Below are 18,448 nucleotides of genomic sequence, written 5' to 3' on the forward strand. Positions count from 1 at the left end.
AATGACCAGTATTGAAGTGATTATAGATTAGAATAATGATCAATCACTGTGATATAGATGAAGGATCAGCATGCTGGGTGAACATCGATCATTATAAAGATCCATCAGAGAATGAAATCAGGTTGAGTTTAGAATAGAAATTATTTCTGCGTTTTTTTTTTTTTGCGCTATAAACAAAAATAGAGCGACAATTTAAAAAAAAAATTCAATATTTTTTACTTTTTTCTATAATAAATATCCCCAAAAAAGATATATAAAATGTTTTTTTCCTCAGTTTTGGCCGATACGTATTCTTCTACCTATTTTTGGTAAAAAAAAATCGCAATAAGCGTTTATTGATTGGTTTGCGTAAAATTTATAGCGTTTACAAAATAGGGGATCGTTTTATTGCATTTTTATTAATTTTTTTTTTTTTACTACTAATGGCGGCGATCAGCGATTTTTTTCGTGACTGCGACATTATGGCGGACACTTCGGACAATTTTGACACATTTTTGGGACCATTGTCATTTTCACAGCAAAAAATGCATTTAAATTGCATTGTTTATTGTGAAAATGACAGTTGCAGTTTGGGAGTTAACCACAGGGGGCGCTGTAGGAGTTAGGGTTCACCTAGTGTGTGTTTACAACTGTAGGGGGTGTGGCTGTAGGACTGACATCATCGATCGTGTCCCCCTATAAAAGGGATCACGCGATCGATGCAGCCGCCACAGTGAAGCACGGGGAAGCCGTGTTTACATATCCGATCTCCCCGTTCTTCAGCTCCGGGGAGCGATCGCGATGGAGCGGCTATAAACGAATAGCCGCGCCGTCGTCCTGGATCGCTCCCCGCGGGAATTCGACCGCCGCATGTGGCGGGGGGGGTCCCGATTGGACCCCCCACCCGCTAGAAGGCAAGGACGTATATATACGTCCTTCTGCCTGTTCGTGCCATTCTGTGGACGTAAATAGTCGTGCGGCGGGCGTTAAGGGGTTAAAGTGGAACTGAGGGGTTATATAGAAAAAGAGTGTGAGCAGGCCAGGTATTCTCACAGAAGAGACAAGACATACAATGACTATTGTATGATAAAATCCACCTACCGGCCTGCTCTGACATGCAATAGAACCTGTGAATGCGCTTCTCAGCTCACATCACCACCATGGGTCCCTGTGTGCCGGTATAAGGAACTTCGGGATATGCCTCAGGCCTCGTACAGACGAGCGGACAGTCCGCTGAAAACGGTCCGCCGGACCGTTTTCAGCGAACATGTCCGCTCGGAGATTTCGGTCTGATGGTTGTACACACCATCGAACCGAAATCCGCTCGGACAGACAGCGCGCGGTGACGTGGGCGCGCCGTCGCCGCGACGATGACGCGGCGACGTGCGCGACCCTGGAAGGTCAATGCTTCCACGCATGCGTCAAATCACTTCGAAGCATGCGAGGGATGGCGGCCTAGCGGACATGTCCGGTAAGTCTGTACAGACGACCGAACACGTCCGACGGACAGGCTTCCAGCGGACATGTTTCTTACCATGCTAAGAAACATTTGTCCGCTGGAAACCTGTCCGATCCGCCGGAAAATTGTCCGGTCGGCCGTACACACGACCGAACATGTCCGCGGACCAGTTTCAGCAGACATGTTCGGTCGTGTGTACGAGGCCTCAGAGTTACATCACCCCGGGACAGACAATGTAGAGGACAGAAGACCGGCACCTGGCGGAGGAGGGGAGGGACCCCGAAATTTTAGAAAAGAAGGTAAGTTAATTTCTACTTTAATTATACAAAAATCATCCTCTATAACTAACCTGCCCATATATAGATTACATATTATCAATATAATTATAAGAAAAAAAACAAAAAATGAAATAAAGAGTTCATTTGACAGGTGTCCCTGAAGTCACACTCCCGCCTGACATCCTTTCATTCAAAATAATGCAAGAAGGTGGTCCTTAAATAGTCAAGCAGCCCCGGTGTTCTGTCGAGAAGTGCCTGGGACAACCTGCGCACGCGCCAGACGGAACAGCACAACAGCTGATTTTACAAGCAGCTGTGGCGTCGGTGCCTATGCACAATAGCCGACAGAAGCAAATTTCTACATGATGGGGGCGGATTTTTACATGATGGGGGGGCGGATTTTTACACGATGGGGGGAGGCAAATTTTTACATGATGGGGGGGCGAATTTTTACATGATGGGGGAGGCAAATTTTTACATGATGGGGGAGGCAAATTTTTACATGATGGGGGAGGCAAATTTTTACATGATGGGGGAGGCAAATTTTTACATGATGGGGGAGGCAAATTTTTACATGATGGGGGGAGGCAAATTTTTACATGATGGGGGGAGGCAAATTTTTACATGATGGGGGGAGGCAAATTTTTACATGATGGGGGGAGGCAAATTTTTACATGATGGGGGGAGGCAAATTTTTACATGATGGGGGAGGCAAATTTTTACATGATGGGGGGAGGCAAATTTTTACATGATGGGGGAGGCAAATTTTTACATGATGGGGGGACGAATTTTTACATGATGGGGGGGGACGAATTTTTACATGATGGGGGAGGCGAATTTTTACTTACGGAGAAAAAACGAAGCAGAAAAGCTTCGTGGATCTCCGTAAGTGCTAATTTGCATACCCGAGGCGGCATTTCGACACGAAATGCCCCCAGCGGCGGATGCGGTACTGCATCCTAAGATCCGGCAGTGTAATTCAATTACACATGCCGGATCTTCTCCCTAACTATGGGAAACTGATTCTGTGGATCAGTTCCATAGTTAGGACCAGGGATACGACGGAGTAACAGCAGTTACTCCGTCGTATCTCTTTTGAGGATTTGGCCCTAAATGTTTACAAATGAATCCATAACAAATACAAGCCGGAAACGCGACAGCTTCTCCATAGCAAATGTTATTGTAGAATTATACCAGAAAAATTGTCCAACATGTTGACGTGTTTCGGCCTAAGCATTCATCAAAAGCTTTTTGGCTGAGTATTGCACCAATCAGGTTCTCCACCCTGTGATGTCACCAGTCTCTGGGCAGATTTCTCATGTTTGATTCCCCCCCAGTTATCTTCATACAACCTTTTCCGACACGTAACCCAACATGGAGGGGCTCAGTGAAGGTGGTGGTGAAGGTGTGGAGATGTCGGATCGGGTCACACAATTCATAAAAGGAGATCCGCCCGGCCTCATAATCCAGATATATCCCGACTCTGTTACTGGAGACATTGCCGACTACTCGGATCTCCTTAATGTCATGTCTCACTGAGTACCAATTATCCCCCCACCGCCCCAAACCCCAGGACTTCTTATTATATCCAATCCGTGACTGCTCTCCTCTTCTATCTATACTGGGGTAACACATCCCGACTCTCCAAAGATCTGACCCCCCGACATCCACTTCCCAGTAATGTCTCCCTGAGAACCTCTGACTGCTCATCACCTGAGGATACTCAAATCTCTCTGGTGTTTCTGGGCGATTCTGATGTAATGATGTGGACACAGTTTTCCTGTCATCCGATATATGTAGATGATTACCAGCTGTACTCACATCCAGTAATATGTCTGTAACCCCCGACACCCCCAATGTTTGCTGTAAAATATCAGATAAACCTGTGTGTAATGTGTGTGAGATCCCCGCCACATCCAGATCCCCTCCATCATGGAGGAGTTTATCACGTCTCTCTCTATCCTCATCATCCTCAGTATCACACAAGTCACCTGTGTCTGATTCCTGTAGGACAGTCAGTGGATCCGTCCTGTTACACAACTTCTCAATGTCCTCCATCTTCCTGGACAGCTCCTCCTTCTTTATTTCCAGCTGTTGGATCATATCAGACAGTGAAAGAAAGCTCTGCTTTGTCTGCACGGAGATCTCACTCAGGACTCTCTTTTCCAGATCTCCCAGACGTCTCCTGAGGTTTCTGAACAGGACAGTGACTCTCTCTGTTTCATCATCTGCTTTTCCTTGTACTTTCCTCCTGCGTTCCTGCAGACTCTGGACTCTTTTCTCCATCTCCTCTCTCTCATTCATCAGTTCCTGCAGAACATTCCTCAGTTTCTTCTTCTTCTTCTCAGAGGCCTCATCCAGAGTCTCCACCTGGTGTCCCCGATGTTCTCCGGCCAAACCACAGGACACACAGATACAGGAGGAGTCCTCGGTGCAGTAATACCCCAGGATCTTCTTATGGACGGAGCATTTCCTGTTCTCCAGGGAAGTGGTGAGGTCACATAAGACGTGTTCTGGTGACTTGCTGTGGACTCTCAGGTGATCGTCACACAGAGAAGCTTCACACATCAGACAGGATATCACAGCAGGTACAGGAGTGTGAATACAGTGAGTACAGAAGACCCCGGACTTCTCCTGATCTGGCTGAGTAGGCAGGAGATTCTCCACGATGTTACGCAGTGTTACATTTCTATGCAGTGCAGGCCGATCCTGGAACTCTTCTCTACATTCGGGACAGGAAAAACCTCCAGACTCCTCCAGTGTATCCAACACACGACAAATACAGTCCCGGCAGAAGTTGTGTCCACATTTCAGGGTAACAGGATCTGTATAAATACTCAGACAGATGGAACATTCCAGCTCCTTCCTCAGATCAGCTGATGCCATTCCTAAAAACAGAAGAGAGAAAAGAAAGTGACATTATTTACTTATTAAAGTTGAGCTCCAGGAATTCAACCACTTTGTAAATTGTGTCATCTTACTATGGTTTAGGTCCAATAAGGTGCATGCAACATTTTGGACTAATCTCTGTTATTTATGTGACGGGAGGGCCTGTGGAAACCAGAATCTCTTGAAAAGGATGGGAGGTCCTTGTTTTAGCTCCCCATGCACCTCTTATGTCTAAGTCACCCTGTGCCATCCTGGCACTGGGGGGCTGAGAAAATGTATTGGATTACTTAAAATAAGACAGTAATATTTATCCACAATATCTCCCAGGATACAGTATATGTAAAGACTATTCTTGGCTTGTTTGATTCTGAACTCAACATGTTAATTGAAAGAGCTGATCACATTGGCCTCTGTACAATGTAGGAGATGAGCCAACGCCTACTGGAGATCATGATTGTGTGTGTGAAGATGTCCTGTGTTTGTACTTATGATAATGTGTATTGTATAGCCAGAAAGCTAGGAGACGTGAAGTCCACCCTAAAAAGTCATATCTCAGAGTCACCTAGTCTGGGTAACTGATTTAGTTAATTAGCTCATTTTAATTTATGTTTCTGGTATTGTTAGAGCAATATGAGCAGGAGGGGTGAACCCCCCTGCTCTGTTACTGTATATAAGACTGTATTTTGGTTCTAATAAACAGTCCATGTTCAGCAGACAAACAAGTATCGTCTCGTTGTGTGCAGTTGGAATATCTGATATCTATATCCAGACTGGTAGGAAATGGTATATGACGAAAGCACTCAAGCGGAGTGGGCTGTCTTGGGCTCGAAATGGAATATCGTAAATGGTGTTAACCCCTGACTGTTACACCGTTTAATAGAAAAAATATATTTTAATTTCATTTATACAAATATATATGAAATAGACAGTGTAACGTTAAAAACAAAGATATTAGACTCCCAATTGTAAGAGCCACACATTTTATGTGCAAATCCCTATTAATGCTTGGACAAAAGATGGTCAACGTTTCACTTCTTCAGGACCTTTTTGTCTGACGTCAAGCAAAGGAGTTCTGTGTAGGAAAGGGGAAATAATTACATTTCACATATCGACAACAGGCACAAATATATATCTCACGGGTGAAACTGACATATGATGCATAGAGAGAACCACTCACATAAAGCAGCAGAGCGCTCATGTATCTGACATGCCCCATACTTTGTCTAATGTTTCGGGCATGTCACATACATCACATACATGAGAGCTCTGCTGCTTTATGTGAGTGGCTCTCTCTATGCATCATCTATCAATTTCACCCGTGAGATGTATATTTGTGCCCGTTGTCCATATGTGAAATGTAATTATTTCCCCTTTCCTACACAGAACTCCTTTGCTTGACATGTGGTGGATTAGGGAAACAATTCCTATTTGATAAGTTGAGCTTATTCTTTTATTAGAACCACTAAATGTTTCTCGGTTTATATTCCTTTTTATATATGCATATGTATGTATGAGAATGATCAATACTGCTTATTTTCCTTGATAAGTTCTATCAACATTGAAAATACAAGGGAAAGCTGTTTTGTTCAGAAGCCATTTCCTCTACATTTTTCCTTCCGTTTCTCATTTTTGGAATGTGTGCTCTGGCTGTCTTCAGCCCACCAAAGGGATTTGGTGTCTTGTGAAAAGCAGAACTGTTTTCCAAATCAAGAAGCAGCCTCATTCCAAAACCCCCTTCTATTCACCCCCACCAAAGGAATTATATGTAAAATGGCGAATGAGTCTGAAAAAAGACACGAGGGGACTATGTCACATGACAAGAAGGGTGTGTGCAGCTGGTCTGGAATGAACATGGAATAGGAAACAACCCTTCTATATGAACTGGCCAATGAGAAGCTTCATGCCAAGGACAAGCCATATAGGGAGGGAGGAGGGTAGAGTGGGTGTACATGTTTTGTGATTTTGTGGTTTTAAATAAAGAGCCAGCAGGTTTGCTCTTCCTGTTGGGATTGAAGCCGAGAGAGGTGAGATGTGAAATAATTTTGTCTAGATTGCATTTTCTCACCCATAGTAATTTGAAATCAGCCGCAGAAATGGGTAACCCTGAGATTGTATCAGGAAATAAATTAATTAATGAGTCTATATCAGACATCTGACAAAAAGGTCCCGAAGAAGCGAAAGCGAAACGTTAACCAGCTTTTGCCCAAGCATTAATAGGGATTTGCACATACACGTGTGGCTCTTACAAATTGGGAGTCTAATATATATGAAATAGACAGTGTAACGTTAAAAACAAAGATATTTGTATAAATTAAAAATAGTATTTTTATACTCACCGTAAAATCTTTTTCTCTGAGTTCATGGACGGACACAGCCTTAATCTTGACAAAGTGGGTATTAACTTTCCTTTAGGAGTGACTAGGCAGAAACTTATAGAAAGTGTTAAACACATCACACACCATACAGTCCCGCCCAGGGGGGTGGTCCCTTTGAGTATAACCCCTCTCTCTGCATCTCGCAGATCAGTTCGTCAAAAAGCAGTACAAACATAAAAAGGAGGGGTGGGTGCTGTGTCTGTCCATGAACTCAGAGAAAAGGATTTTACCGTGAGTATAAAAATCCTATTTTCTCTTTCTTTCATGGACGGACACAGCCTTAATCTTGACAAAGTGGGACGTCCCAAAGCAGTGTCAAAAAAAGAGGTGTGGGAACAGCATAAAATTAAACTTCACCCCAAAACAAAACTCTAAACAGCCGCCTGCAAAACTTTGCGGCTGAAAGAAGCATCCGAAGATGCACTCACATCAACCTTGTAGAATTTAGTGAAAGTGTGAACGGATGACCGCCGCCTTACACACCTAGGAAACAGACGCTTGATGTCGGAAAGCCCAAGAGGCACCTATTGCCCTGGTGGAATGCGCCGTGACAGGAAACAGGGGGGGGGGGGGCGCCCGACCCTTTATGGCGTAAGTATACTCTCAGAGCTTGGACAACGTCCAAGGAATGTAAGGCCGCCTCTTTAGCATGCGACGGATGAGGACACAAGGATGGAAGTACAATGTCCTCATTGAGATGGAATGCCGAACCAACCTTATGTAGAAAGGACGCAGCACCACCTTATTCTTGTGGAAGATCTTGCATGAAAAGGCTGCCAGCTCAGAAACCCGTCTACTGACGTAACAGCCACCAAAAAGACTACCTTCTGAGAAAGCGTCAACAAGGGAATCTCCCTAATGTTCGCAAACTGTGGCTTCTGAAGCACCGAGAGCACCAGATTCAAGTCCCACGGAGGTAGTGGGGGACGGACCGGAGGTGCCACATGCCGAACCCCCTGTACAAATGTTCTCACTAGAGAGTGAGCCGCCAAGGGTCGCTGAAAAAAGACAGCCAGGGCAGATATCTGCCCCTTAAATCGTACTTAAAGCAAGCTTTTGGTCCACCCCACGCTGTAAGAACAGCAGGACTCTGGAAACCAAGTAAGTCCGCGGATTCCACCTTATTTCCCCACAAAAGGCTATGTAGGCCTTCCAAGTGCGATGGTAAATCTTGCTAGAGGATAACTTCCTAGCCTTCCTCATGGTAGGAATCACAGAATCCGGCAGGCCCCGGTCTCTTAGCACCTGGCTTTCAATGCCGTTAAAGCCAGCAACTGTAAAGCAGGATGACAGCAGGTCCTCTCTCAGCGGTAGATGCTAAGGGACGATTGCTACTAGACGCGCTAGGTCGGTGTACCAAGGACGCCAAGGCCAATCTGGAGCAATTAGGATCCTTGGAATCCCCTCTGTCTCCACTCTGTGAAGCAGATGAGGAAGGAGCCTTAGAGGAGGGAAGATTAGATAGATTAGCCGGTACTGACTCCACAGTGCCACTAACGCATCTGTCGCGTCTGCCCATGGGTCTCTTGACCTGGCCACAAACCTCAATCCCCTCCGATTGAGTCGAGATGCCAGGAGATCTATGTGTGGCGTGCCCCATCTTTGGCAAAGGAGCTGAAACACATCCAGGTGCTGAGACCATTCTCCTTGGTCCAGCATCTGGCGACTCAGATAGTCCACCTGCCAGTTTTCCATGCCTGGAATGTATATGGGCCGACAAGGCCTATATGCTCCTTTCTGCCCACCTTAGGATGTGAGCGACCTCTGACACTGCAGCCAAGCTTCTTGTTTCTCCCTGATGGTTGACATATGCCACTGCCATGGCGTTGTCCGACTGGATCCTGACTGGACGTCCCTGTAGCCTCTGAGACCAAGTGGAGAGGCACAGCCTGATCGCCCGAAGTTCCAGGACATTGATCGGCAAGTGGGATTCCTCCAGAGACCAGCGACCTTGGGTCGACTGAACCCCCCCAGACGCCCTCCCAACCGGTAAGGCTGGCTCCCTTTGTGATCACCATCCAGTGAAAAGTAAAGGATTGATTTCACGGCCAGAAGTGCCGGTGATGTCAGCCACCAAACTAGGGAGGTCCTGACCAGGTGGCTCACCCAGATTTGATAATCCAGGGAATATGGGCACTTGTCCCATCTGGACAGAATTTAATTCTGTAACACTCGTGTGAAATTGTGCATCCTCGAAGGAGGCCACCATGAGGCCCAGGACTCGCATGCAAAAGCGGAGTGACGACCATCTTTGGAATGTCAACTTCCGCACCGCAGCCCGAAGGGTCTGCAACTTTTCCACAGGGAGAAAAACTTTTGCCTCTGAGGAGTCTAGAATCAACCCCAGATACACTAGGCTTTGAGTCGGTACAATTACTGACTTCTGAGTGTTCAGCACCCAACCAAAGTGTCAGAGGGTTTGACAGGTTATAGACACACTCACCTCTAATTCTGAGCTTGAAGTGGCCTTCAGAAGATGACCGTCCAAGTAGCCCACAATAGCGATGCCACGTTGTCTTAGTAGGGCCAAAATTGGGGCAAGCACATTGGTGAACACCCTTGGTGCCGTTGCCAATCCAAAGGGGAGAGCCACAAATCGATAGTAGTCTTCCCCAACCACAAAACGCAGACATCTCTGATGCCTGGTGCATATGGGGACATGCAAATAGGCGTCCTTGATGTCCAAGGATGCCAGAAAGTCCCCCGGCTGGAGAGCAGTGACAACGGAGCGAACCGATACCATCTGGAATGAACGAGGGCCCTCCTTCTTTGGTACTATGAACAGATTTGAGTAAAACCCCTGAAACCGTTCCTGTACTGAGACAGGAAAAACCACCCCGCATTTCAGCAGGTCTTGAACTGCCCCAAGTAGAGCTTCCCGATGAGTCGGCTGTAGCTGGAGGTTGGAGGGGAAAAATCTGTTTGGTGGGCAAGATAGGAATTCTATCTCGTACCCTGAAGAAACTACCTCGCAAACCCACCGGTCGGGGACCTTAATTTTGTCCACCGGGTCGCAAATTCGCGAAGACGTCCCCCCACCTTCATGCGGACGTAGATTTGTTTGCCAGCTTGTTGGGTTTGCGAAACCAGGGACGTCTCTGTCCCTGAGCAGGCGCTTTATCGGCCTGAGGTCTTTTACCTGCCGCACTGGGCGGACGGAAAAAACGTTTATACGCGGTGAAGAAGGGCCCTTGCCTACGCCGTGGCTCCTTCCCCTTTTTGGATTGTGGGAGCAGCGTGCTCTTACCTCTTGTGGCATCTTTAATAATGTCATCCAGGGAAGCTCCAAAAATGTTGTCGCCCTTAAAGGGCAAATCCATCAGGGCTTTCTTGGAAGATTGGTCCGCAGACCAATTTTTTAACCAAAGCAGACAGCGTAACACCACCGCATAGCTTGAAGCTCTGGTCAGCAGAGGAATAGTGTTCAAGGCTGATTCGCAAACAAATTTTGGCCCTGTACCAGTTAGTCAGCTAGAGCTACCTCGTCTGGGGAAGCCTGATGTGCCTTTAACCCATTGTGCAGCATCTTTGCCCATTCAGTGAGTGTCTGAGACACCAGGGCCCCAACTATCAATGGGCGCACAGCCGAACCACCGGAATGGTGGTTAGCTTGTTTAGTCTGGACACAGGAGGGACCACTATAGGGGGCGAGGTCCATTTTTTCAAGAAACTCTCTTCAAGAGGGTAACGCACCGCCAGACCTGAAAAAAACCTTTTGTGGTTTGTCCCACTCGTTGTATAAAAGTTTGTCTATATAAGACACACAAGGACAAAAGGGACCGGCGCGTCTGTTCCTTCTGCAGACCCCTCTATTTTTGGAGTATCTCGCACTGCGGTGATAAGGTCACTTAACAGAGCCCTATCGTGTGCTGACCCAGATCCAGGGTCTTCCTCACTGTCCGGCCGATCTTGGTTCGCACCCTCAGATACATCAGAGCCAGGGCCATAAGCTGTAGCTGGACCCGTCTCTGCATCTGAGTTGTCCCTGGAAGATGGGGTGCTTTCTAGCCTCCGTTTTTCCACGCGCTGCTTACACCTTGGCAACAAAGGCATCTAGGATTGCCGACATAGCGTCCACTGATAGCAATTGATGCCCCTGCACCCAATGTAACTCAGGTGTTTCAGGGGAAAAGGCGTCTGCTTCTGACACCATGCTGACCCACGCGCCTGACACATAGACTCCCAGGCAAGGTACAGTAACCCACCCTCCTAGCTGTGGCAGAGACGAGGGGTTCCCCCCAGAGGACTCACCACTCTGGAACAGTAGTACGGCTGCCATCCGCTACCTAGTAGAGCTGCTTCCTTGTCAGCTATACAGTCTGACCAGTCTGCAGCGTGTCTGTAGGTTTGCGCCGTTTAAATGCTGTATGATCAGTAGAAAAATGGCCACTGAGCGGCCGATAGAGGCCAAACAACCCCCCGGGGCACCAGAACATGGCCGCCAAGTGTAGATAGAGCAAGGATCTCTGGCCTCTATCAGCTGCTTGGCAGCCATTTTTCCTAACAGCGCGGACCACAAAAACATGGCCACCAAGCGCAGATGGCCAAACACCGCCTGGATCACAAGAAAAATAGCCACCGAGTGGCCATTAGAGGCCAAACCCAGCGCAGACCACAAGAACATGGCCGCCAGCGCAGAAAGAAATTAAACACAGCAGGGATTACCAAAAAATGGCCGCCGAACGGTAGATAGAGGCCAAACACAGCGTGGCCACAAGAACGTGGCCGCCAGTGCAGAAAGAAGCAAACACAGCATGGATCACAGCAAAAATGGCCGCCGACAGCATAGAGCAGGACACACAGGTAAGCAAATCTCTTTATGGCAGCTCATAACATCTTATTTACTGGACGTACATGCACAGTTCCCCACAGGTGAACCCCCGCCCCAGCAGCCAGCCTAGCTCAGGGAGCCTAGGGAGGAGGAAAGGAAGGTGACTGTTGGCCCGGCTGCTGCGACTCAGCCCTATAGACCGGTCATATGCATGCCCTGGAGTGTATAGTTTACCGGCCCCCGTAGAGCGACGGGCATGTCGTGGACAACCCAGCGCATAGCTATGGTCGGCACACGCTCGATGGCTGAAACTGGGGGGACTACAAGGATCTGGAAACCAGCCTGTCCATCCAGATGGCAGGTGATCGAAGATCACAGGAACAAAAAAATTTTTTTTAACCACTTAACCGCCGCCGCATGTATATATACGTCCACAGAATGGCACGTACAGGCAGATGGGTGTATATATATGTCCCTGTCTTTCCGCGGGTCAGGGGTCCGATCGGGACCCCCCCTGGACATGCGGCGATCGTTTCTTCCGTGGGAGCGATCCGGGATGAGGGGGCGGTTTCTAGCCCCCTCATCCCCCTCAGCCCCCTCGCGATCGCTCCCCGGAGCTGAAGAACGGGGAGAGCCGCGTGTAAACACGGCTTACCCATGCTTCACTGCAGCGGCTGCATCGATCGTGTGATCCCTTTTATAGGGAGACACAATCGATGATGTCAGACCTACAGCCACACCCCCCTACAGTTGTAAACACACACTAGGTGAAACATAACTCCTTCTGTGCCCCCTGTGGTTAACTCCCAAACTGCAACCGTCATTTTCACAGTACACAATGCATTTAAAATGCATTTTTTGCTGTGAAAATGGCAATGGTCCCAAAAATGTGTCAAAATTGTCCGAAGTGTCCGCCATAATGTCGCAGTCATGAAAAAAAAAAAATCGCTGATTGACGCCATTAGTAGTAAAAAAAAAATATTAATAAAAATGCAATAAAACTATCCCCTATTTTGTAAACGCTATAAATTTTGCGCAAACCAACCGATAAACGCTTATTGCGATTTTTTTTTTACCAAAAATAGGTAGAAGAATACGTATCGGCCTAAACTGAGGAATAAAAATGTTTTTTTATATATTTTTGGGGGATATTTATTATAGAAAAAAGTAAAAAATATTGATTTTTTTTCAAAATTGTCGCTCTATTTTTGTTTATAGCGCAAAAAATAAAAACCGCAGAGGTGATCAAATACCACCAAAAGAAAGCTCTATTTGTGGGAAGAAAAGGACACTCATTTTGTTTCGGTACAACATTGCATGACCGCGCAATTACCAGTTAAAGCAGCGCAGTGCCAAATTGTAGAAACACCTCTGGGCATTTGGCTGCATATTGGTCCGGGGCTTAAGTGGTTAATAAACCTCCATGCCTATGGGCCCGAAGGCAGCCATGTCTTCTCCTTAGCTAGGCAGAAAAAAAAATGATCTGCGAGATGCAGAGAGAGGGGTTATACCCAGAGGGACCGCCCCCTGGGCGGGACTGTATGGTGTGTGATGTGTTTAACACTTTCTATAAGTTTCTGCCTAGTCACTTCTAAAGGAAGACTAATACCATTTTGTCAAGATTAAGGCTGTGTCCGTCCATGAACGAAAGAGAAAGATTTTTTCTATTAAACAGTATTTCTTTTCTGGTACCTATAAAGTCCGCTCCCAATGCCCTAACAACTTTTATAGCTTCTTATGAATGTGGTACCCCCTTGGCCCCCTTTTTTTCTTATATAGTAATCGAATGGAATTGGGCAAAAGGTATTGCCTAAATAGAGGCCACCACTGGACCCTAAACTCATATGGCAAATCTTACCGCTGTTTTTTTTTTTTTGGATCTCAGTTATCGAGTGTGAGTTCTTAGAGGAGGAACTTTCTTTTCTGGAAGAAGGACCTTTGTCTGGGATATATCCAGGACCCAACTATTCTAGGCACAGGGAAGGCTAGAGAGCAGATTTCTAAATTGATCTCCCTGCCAAAGTCCAGAAGAAGCTGAATTGTCTTTTGGACATTTGCGAAGGAGACGAGTCCATCAGAAGAAAGTCATCTAGAAAGCTTGCCACCTGGATGATCAGAGTTCTGAGAAGGGCAAGCAAGGGTGCCAAGATCTTTGAGAACACCCTGAGAGGAGAGGACAGGATGAGAGGTAACACACATACACTGTAAGGGTCTTCTGCCACGGCAAAGCATAGAAATATCTTATGAGGGGGGTAAATGAGAACATGCGGATGGGCATATTGGATGTTCACGGATGCCATGATGTGCTCTCCTTATCGTACAGACCTTGCAAACTTCCATACCTACATTTGTGGAACATGGAAGAATTTGTTGAGGGGTTTTAAGTCCAGGATAGATCAGATACCCTTCATTGGGGTTTTGGAACCATGAATAAGGTTAGAGTAGAACCCCTTGAACCCGTCCTGTGATGGTACAATGACCTCCCCTGGACAAGAAGTGGCTCAGTGCCGTTTGCAGATCTGACCGCCTGTGGAAAGTTTTGGTTGAGTTGAAAGAAGAAAGCGGCAAGTTTGGAAGTCTTGATCTCCATCTTGCACCTTTTTGAAAAAGATTGAACCCTCAGGTCAGGGATGTCTGTGAATATACCACACCACACTGAGTGAGAGCGCCCCCTCATGGTGAAGAGGGCTTGATGGTCTTTGTGGGCCAAGCCTTGTGCTGAAAGACACAAATGAACTTGGACTTTCAAGGCACTCTTTACATCTAGAGGAAAAGAGATTACACCTCCAAATACGGAAAGGTTTTTTCACAGTGAGGCCTCGTACACACGACAGAGTTTCTCGGCAGAATTCGGCGAGAAACTCGGTCAAAGCCGGATTCTGCCGAGAAACTCTGTCGTCTGTACACTTTTGGCCCGATGGAGCCGCCGAGGAACTCGTCGAGAAAATAGAGAACATGTTCTCTATTTTCTCGTTGTTCTATGGGAGAAGGCGGCCCGCCAAGCTCCTCGGCGGCTTCATCCCTGAACTCGACGAGGAACTCGACGTGTTTGGCATGTCGAGTTCCTCGGCCGTGTGTACGAGGCCTAAGAGCTGTGAAAATGTGGAACAGACTCCCTCCAGAGGTGGTTCTGGCCAGATCAGTAGATTGCTATAAGAAAGGTCTGGATACTTTCCTAAATGTACAGAATATAACTGAGTACTAAGATTTGTAGGTAAAGTTGATCCGGGGAAATATCCGATTGCCTCTCGGGGGATCAGGAAGGAATTTTTTCCCCTGATGTAGCAAATTGGATCTCATGCTCTGCTGGGGTTTTTTGCCTTCCTCTGGATCAACTGTGGGTATGAAGTTGGGTGTATGGGATTGTACTGTGTTTTTTATTTTGTTTGTTTATTTTTTGTGGTTGAACTGGATGGACCTGTGTCTTTTTTCAACCTGACTAACTATGTAACTATGTAAGTTGAAGCCTAAGTTTGTGCATTGAGGTGTATTTTTTTTGTTTTTATTACATACTCAATGATCTCTGTACAGCACTGCGGTATATGTCAGAGCTATATAAATGTATAATAATAATAGTGTGCGACTGTGGGGGGGGGGGGGGGAGGTGACATTAGAGTGTAAGCTCCTCTGTACAGAGACTGATGTGATGTGGGGGGGGGGGGGACATTAGAGTGTAAGCTCCTCTGTACAGAGACTGATGTGATGTGGGGGGGAGGGGACATTAGAGTGTAAGCTCCTCTGTACAGAGACTGATATGACTGTGGGGGGGAGGTGACATTAGAGTGTAAGCTCCTCTGTACAGAGACTGATGTGACTGTGGGGGGGAGGGGACATTAGAGTGTAAGCTCCTCTGTACAGAGACTGATGTGACTGTGGGGGGAGGGGACATTAGAGTGTAAGCTCCTCTGTACAGAGACTGATGTGATGTGGGGGGGGGGGGACATTAGAGTGTAAGCTCCTCTGTACAGAGACTGATGTGATGTGGGGGGGGGGGGGACATTAGAGTGTAAGCTCCTCTGTACAGAGACTGATGTGACTGTGGGGGGAGGGGACATTAGAGTGTAAGCTCCTCTGTACAGAGACTGATGTGACTGTGGGGGGAGGGGACATTAGAGTGTAAGCTTCTCTGTACAGAGACTGATGTGACTGTGGGGGGGGGGGGAGGGGACATTAGAGTGTAAGCTCCTCTGTACAGAGACTGATGTGACTGTGGGGGGAGGGGACATTAGAGTGTAAGCTCCTCTGTACAGAGACTGATGTGACTGTGTGGGGGAGGGGACATTAGAGTGTAAGCTCCTCTGTACAGAGACTGATGTGATGTGGGGGGGAGGGGACATTGGAGTGTAAGCTCCTCTGTACAGAGACTGATGTGATGTGTGGGGGAGGGGACATTAGAGTGTAAGCTCCTCTGTACAGAGACTGATGTGACTGTGGGGGGAGGGGACATTAGAGTGTAAGCTCCTCTGTACAGAGACTGATGTGACTGTGAGGGGAGGGGACATTAGAATGTAAGCTCTCTGTACAGAGACTGATGTGACTGTGGGGGGGGGAGGGGACATTAGAGTGTAAGCTCCTCTGTACAGAGACTGATGTGACTGTGGGGGAGGGGACATTAGAGTGTAAGCTCCTCTGTACAGAGACTGATGTGACTGTGGGGGGGGAGGGGACATTAGAGTGTAAGCTCCTCTGTACAGAGACTGATGTGATGGGCTCAGTGTACAGCACTATGGTATATGTTGGCTCTATATAAGGATTAGAGGTAAGATCGGAGTCTGCTGTTTTCCCTCCCCCACCCTGTCATATCACCCCCTCCCCCCTCTCATTATTGATCACCTATAATATGTATTATTCATCGATTCCTCTGTGAATCCTCCTCACCTCGTCTCGACACAATGCCTCTTCCTGTATTTTCCCCACAAACACTAGAGGACCAACTAAGTTTAGCTGAGGCTCCGGCCGGCGGCCATTTTGCGTAGTACCAAACGTCATAACAACACTGCATAGGACACACAGGAAGTCCGCCAGCAGACACTAGAGGCCACACTGCTCTGTGAAAGGACTCCAGGCTAGGGTTGCCACCTCATCCCTTTAAAACAGAACACATATGAATTAAACAGGTTCTGTGGCTGATTAAGGTGGTAATTGAACTCAAGTGGAGCCTTATCTACATCAAATTAGCCTCAGAACCTGTGTAATTCATATGTGTTTTGTTTTAAAGGGATGAGGTGGCAACCCTAACTCCAGCAGGGGGCGGTGCAGTGTCATATTCTGCTCCCTATCCAGAATACTGCGGAAGTCACGTGGCGGCCAACTGCGCATGCGCAATGCGTTCCAACGGCAAATGCGATGCGTTCCAGGGGATTTACGACACTACCCTTCAGTGAACCATCACAATTTGTCACGGAAGTGACGAGGAACCATACACAGAGCGGGGGGGCGGGAGAGAAAGAGACATACAGATGTAATGAGAACCATACACAGAGCAGGGGGGCGGGAGAGAAAGAGACATACAGATGTAACGAGAACCATACACAGAGCGGGGGGGGGGGAGAGAAAGAGACATACAGATGTAACGAGAACCATACACAGAGCGGGGGGGGGGGGGAGAAAGAGACATACAGATGTAACGAGAACCATACACAGAGCGGGGGGGGGCGGGAGAGAAAGAGACATACAGATGTAACGAGAACCATACACAGAGCGGGGGGGGGGCGGGAGAGAAAGAGACATACAGATGTATCGAAACCATACACAGAGCGGGGGGGGCGGGAGAGAAAGAGACATACAGATGTAACGAGAACCATACACAGAGCGGGGGGGCGGGAGAGAAAGAGACATACAGATGTAATGAGAACCATACACAGAGCGGGGGGGGGGGGGGGGAGAGAAAGAGACATACAGATGTAATGAGAACCATACTGTATCTGCATGTCTCTTTATCTCTCCCCCCGCTCTGTGTATTGTTCTCATTATATCTGCATGTCTCTTTTTTTCCTGCCCCCCCGCTCTTTGTATGGTTCTCATTACATCTGTATGTCTTTCTTTCTCTCTGGCCCCCCCCCCCCCCGCTCTGTGTATGCTTCCTCGTCACTTCCGTCACAAATTGTGATGGGTTCACTGAACGGTAGTGTCGCGAATCCCCTGGAACGCATCTATTACAATTTGTAACTCGTACAATATTTAATCAATGAGTATTAATCTGTATCATTAGTATATATAATATTAATAAACCAGTTAAGGAGAACTCCGGGCAGATATTAACCCCTTGAAGACTGTAATATGTACATATATGTCAGAGATAACCCAGGGTGATGGTGCATCTACAGACATCATCATTAGGGATGAGCCAAACATACCGACCCCCCCCCCCCCCCATTTCGGTTCGCAGCAGAACATGTGAACAGGCAAAAAATGTGTTTGAACACGTGAACACGGTTAAAAGTCTATGGGACACGAACATGAAAAAATCAAAAGTGCTAATTTTAAAGGTTTGCAAGTTATTGTCATAAAAAGTGTTTGGGGACCCGGGTCCTGCCCCAGGGGACATGTATCAATGCAAAAAAAGTTTTAAAAACGTCATTTTTTTCCGGGAACAGTAATTTTAATAATTCTTAAAGTGAAACAATAAAAGTTAAATATTCCTTTAAAATTCATACCTCGGGGGTGTTTATAGTATTAACTCTTGTTTCATTTTGTT

The 18,448-nt window shown here is 47.0% G+C and overlaps 1 protein-coding gene across 1 annotated transcript; it reads right to left on the reverse strand.

The window, feature by feature from the left end:
- Positions 1 to 2,787: 2,787 nt before the first annotated feature.
- On the reverse strand, positions 2,788 to 16,665 carry LOC120924672 (E3 ubiquitin-protein ligase TRIM39-like). Its single transcript, XM_040335667.1, has 2 exons — positions 16,630 to 16,665; positions 2,788 to 4,604 (listed from the first exon to the last, which is right to left on the reverse strand). Exon 2 carries the CDS (start codon positions 4,600 to 4,602, stop codon positions 3,010 to 3,012), a length of 1,593 nt encoding a protein of 530 aa, XP_040191601.1. The 5' UTR covers positions 4,603 to 4,604; positions 16,630 to 16,665; the 3' UTR covers positions 2,788 to 3,009.
- Between the last annotated feature and the right edge of the window lie 1,783 nt (positions 16,666 to 18,448).

Source organism: Rana temporaria, chromosome 1, assembly GCF_905171775.1.
Source record: "Rana temporaria chromosome 1, aRanTem1.1, whole genome shotgun sequence".
Taxonomy (NCBI): domain Eukaryota; kingdom Metazoa; phylum Chordata; class Amphibia; order Anura; family Ranidae; genus Rana; species Rana temporaria.

Bases quoted from the DNA above. Each gene is read 5' to 3' on its own strand.
- LOC120924672 (XM_040335667.1), bottom strand. From the start codon at position 4,602: ATGGCATCAGCTGATCTGAGGAAGGAGCTGGAATGTTCCATCTGTCTG.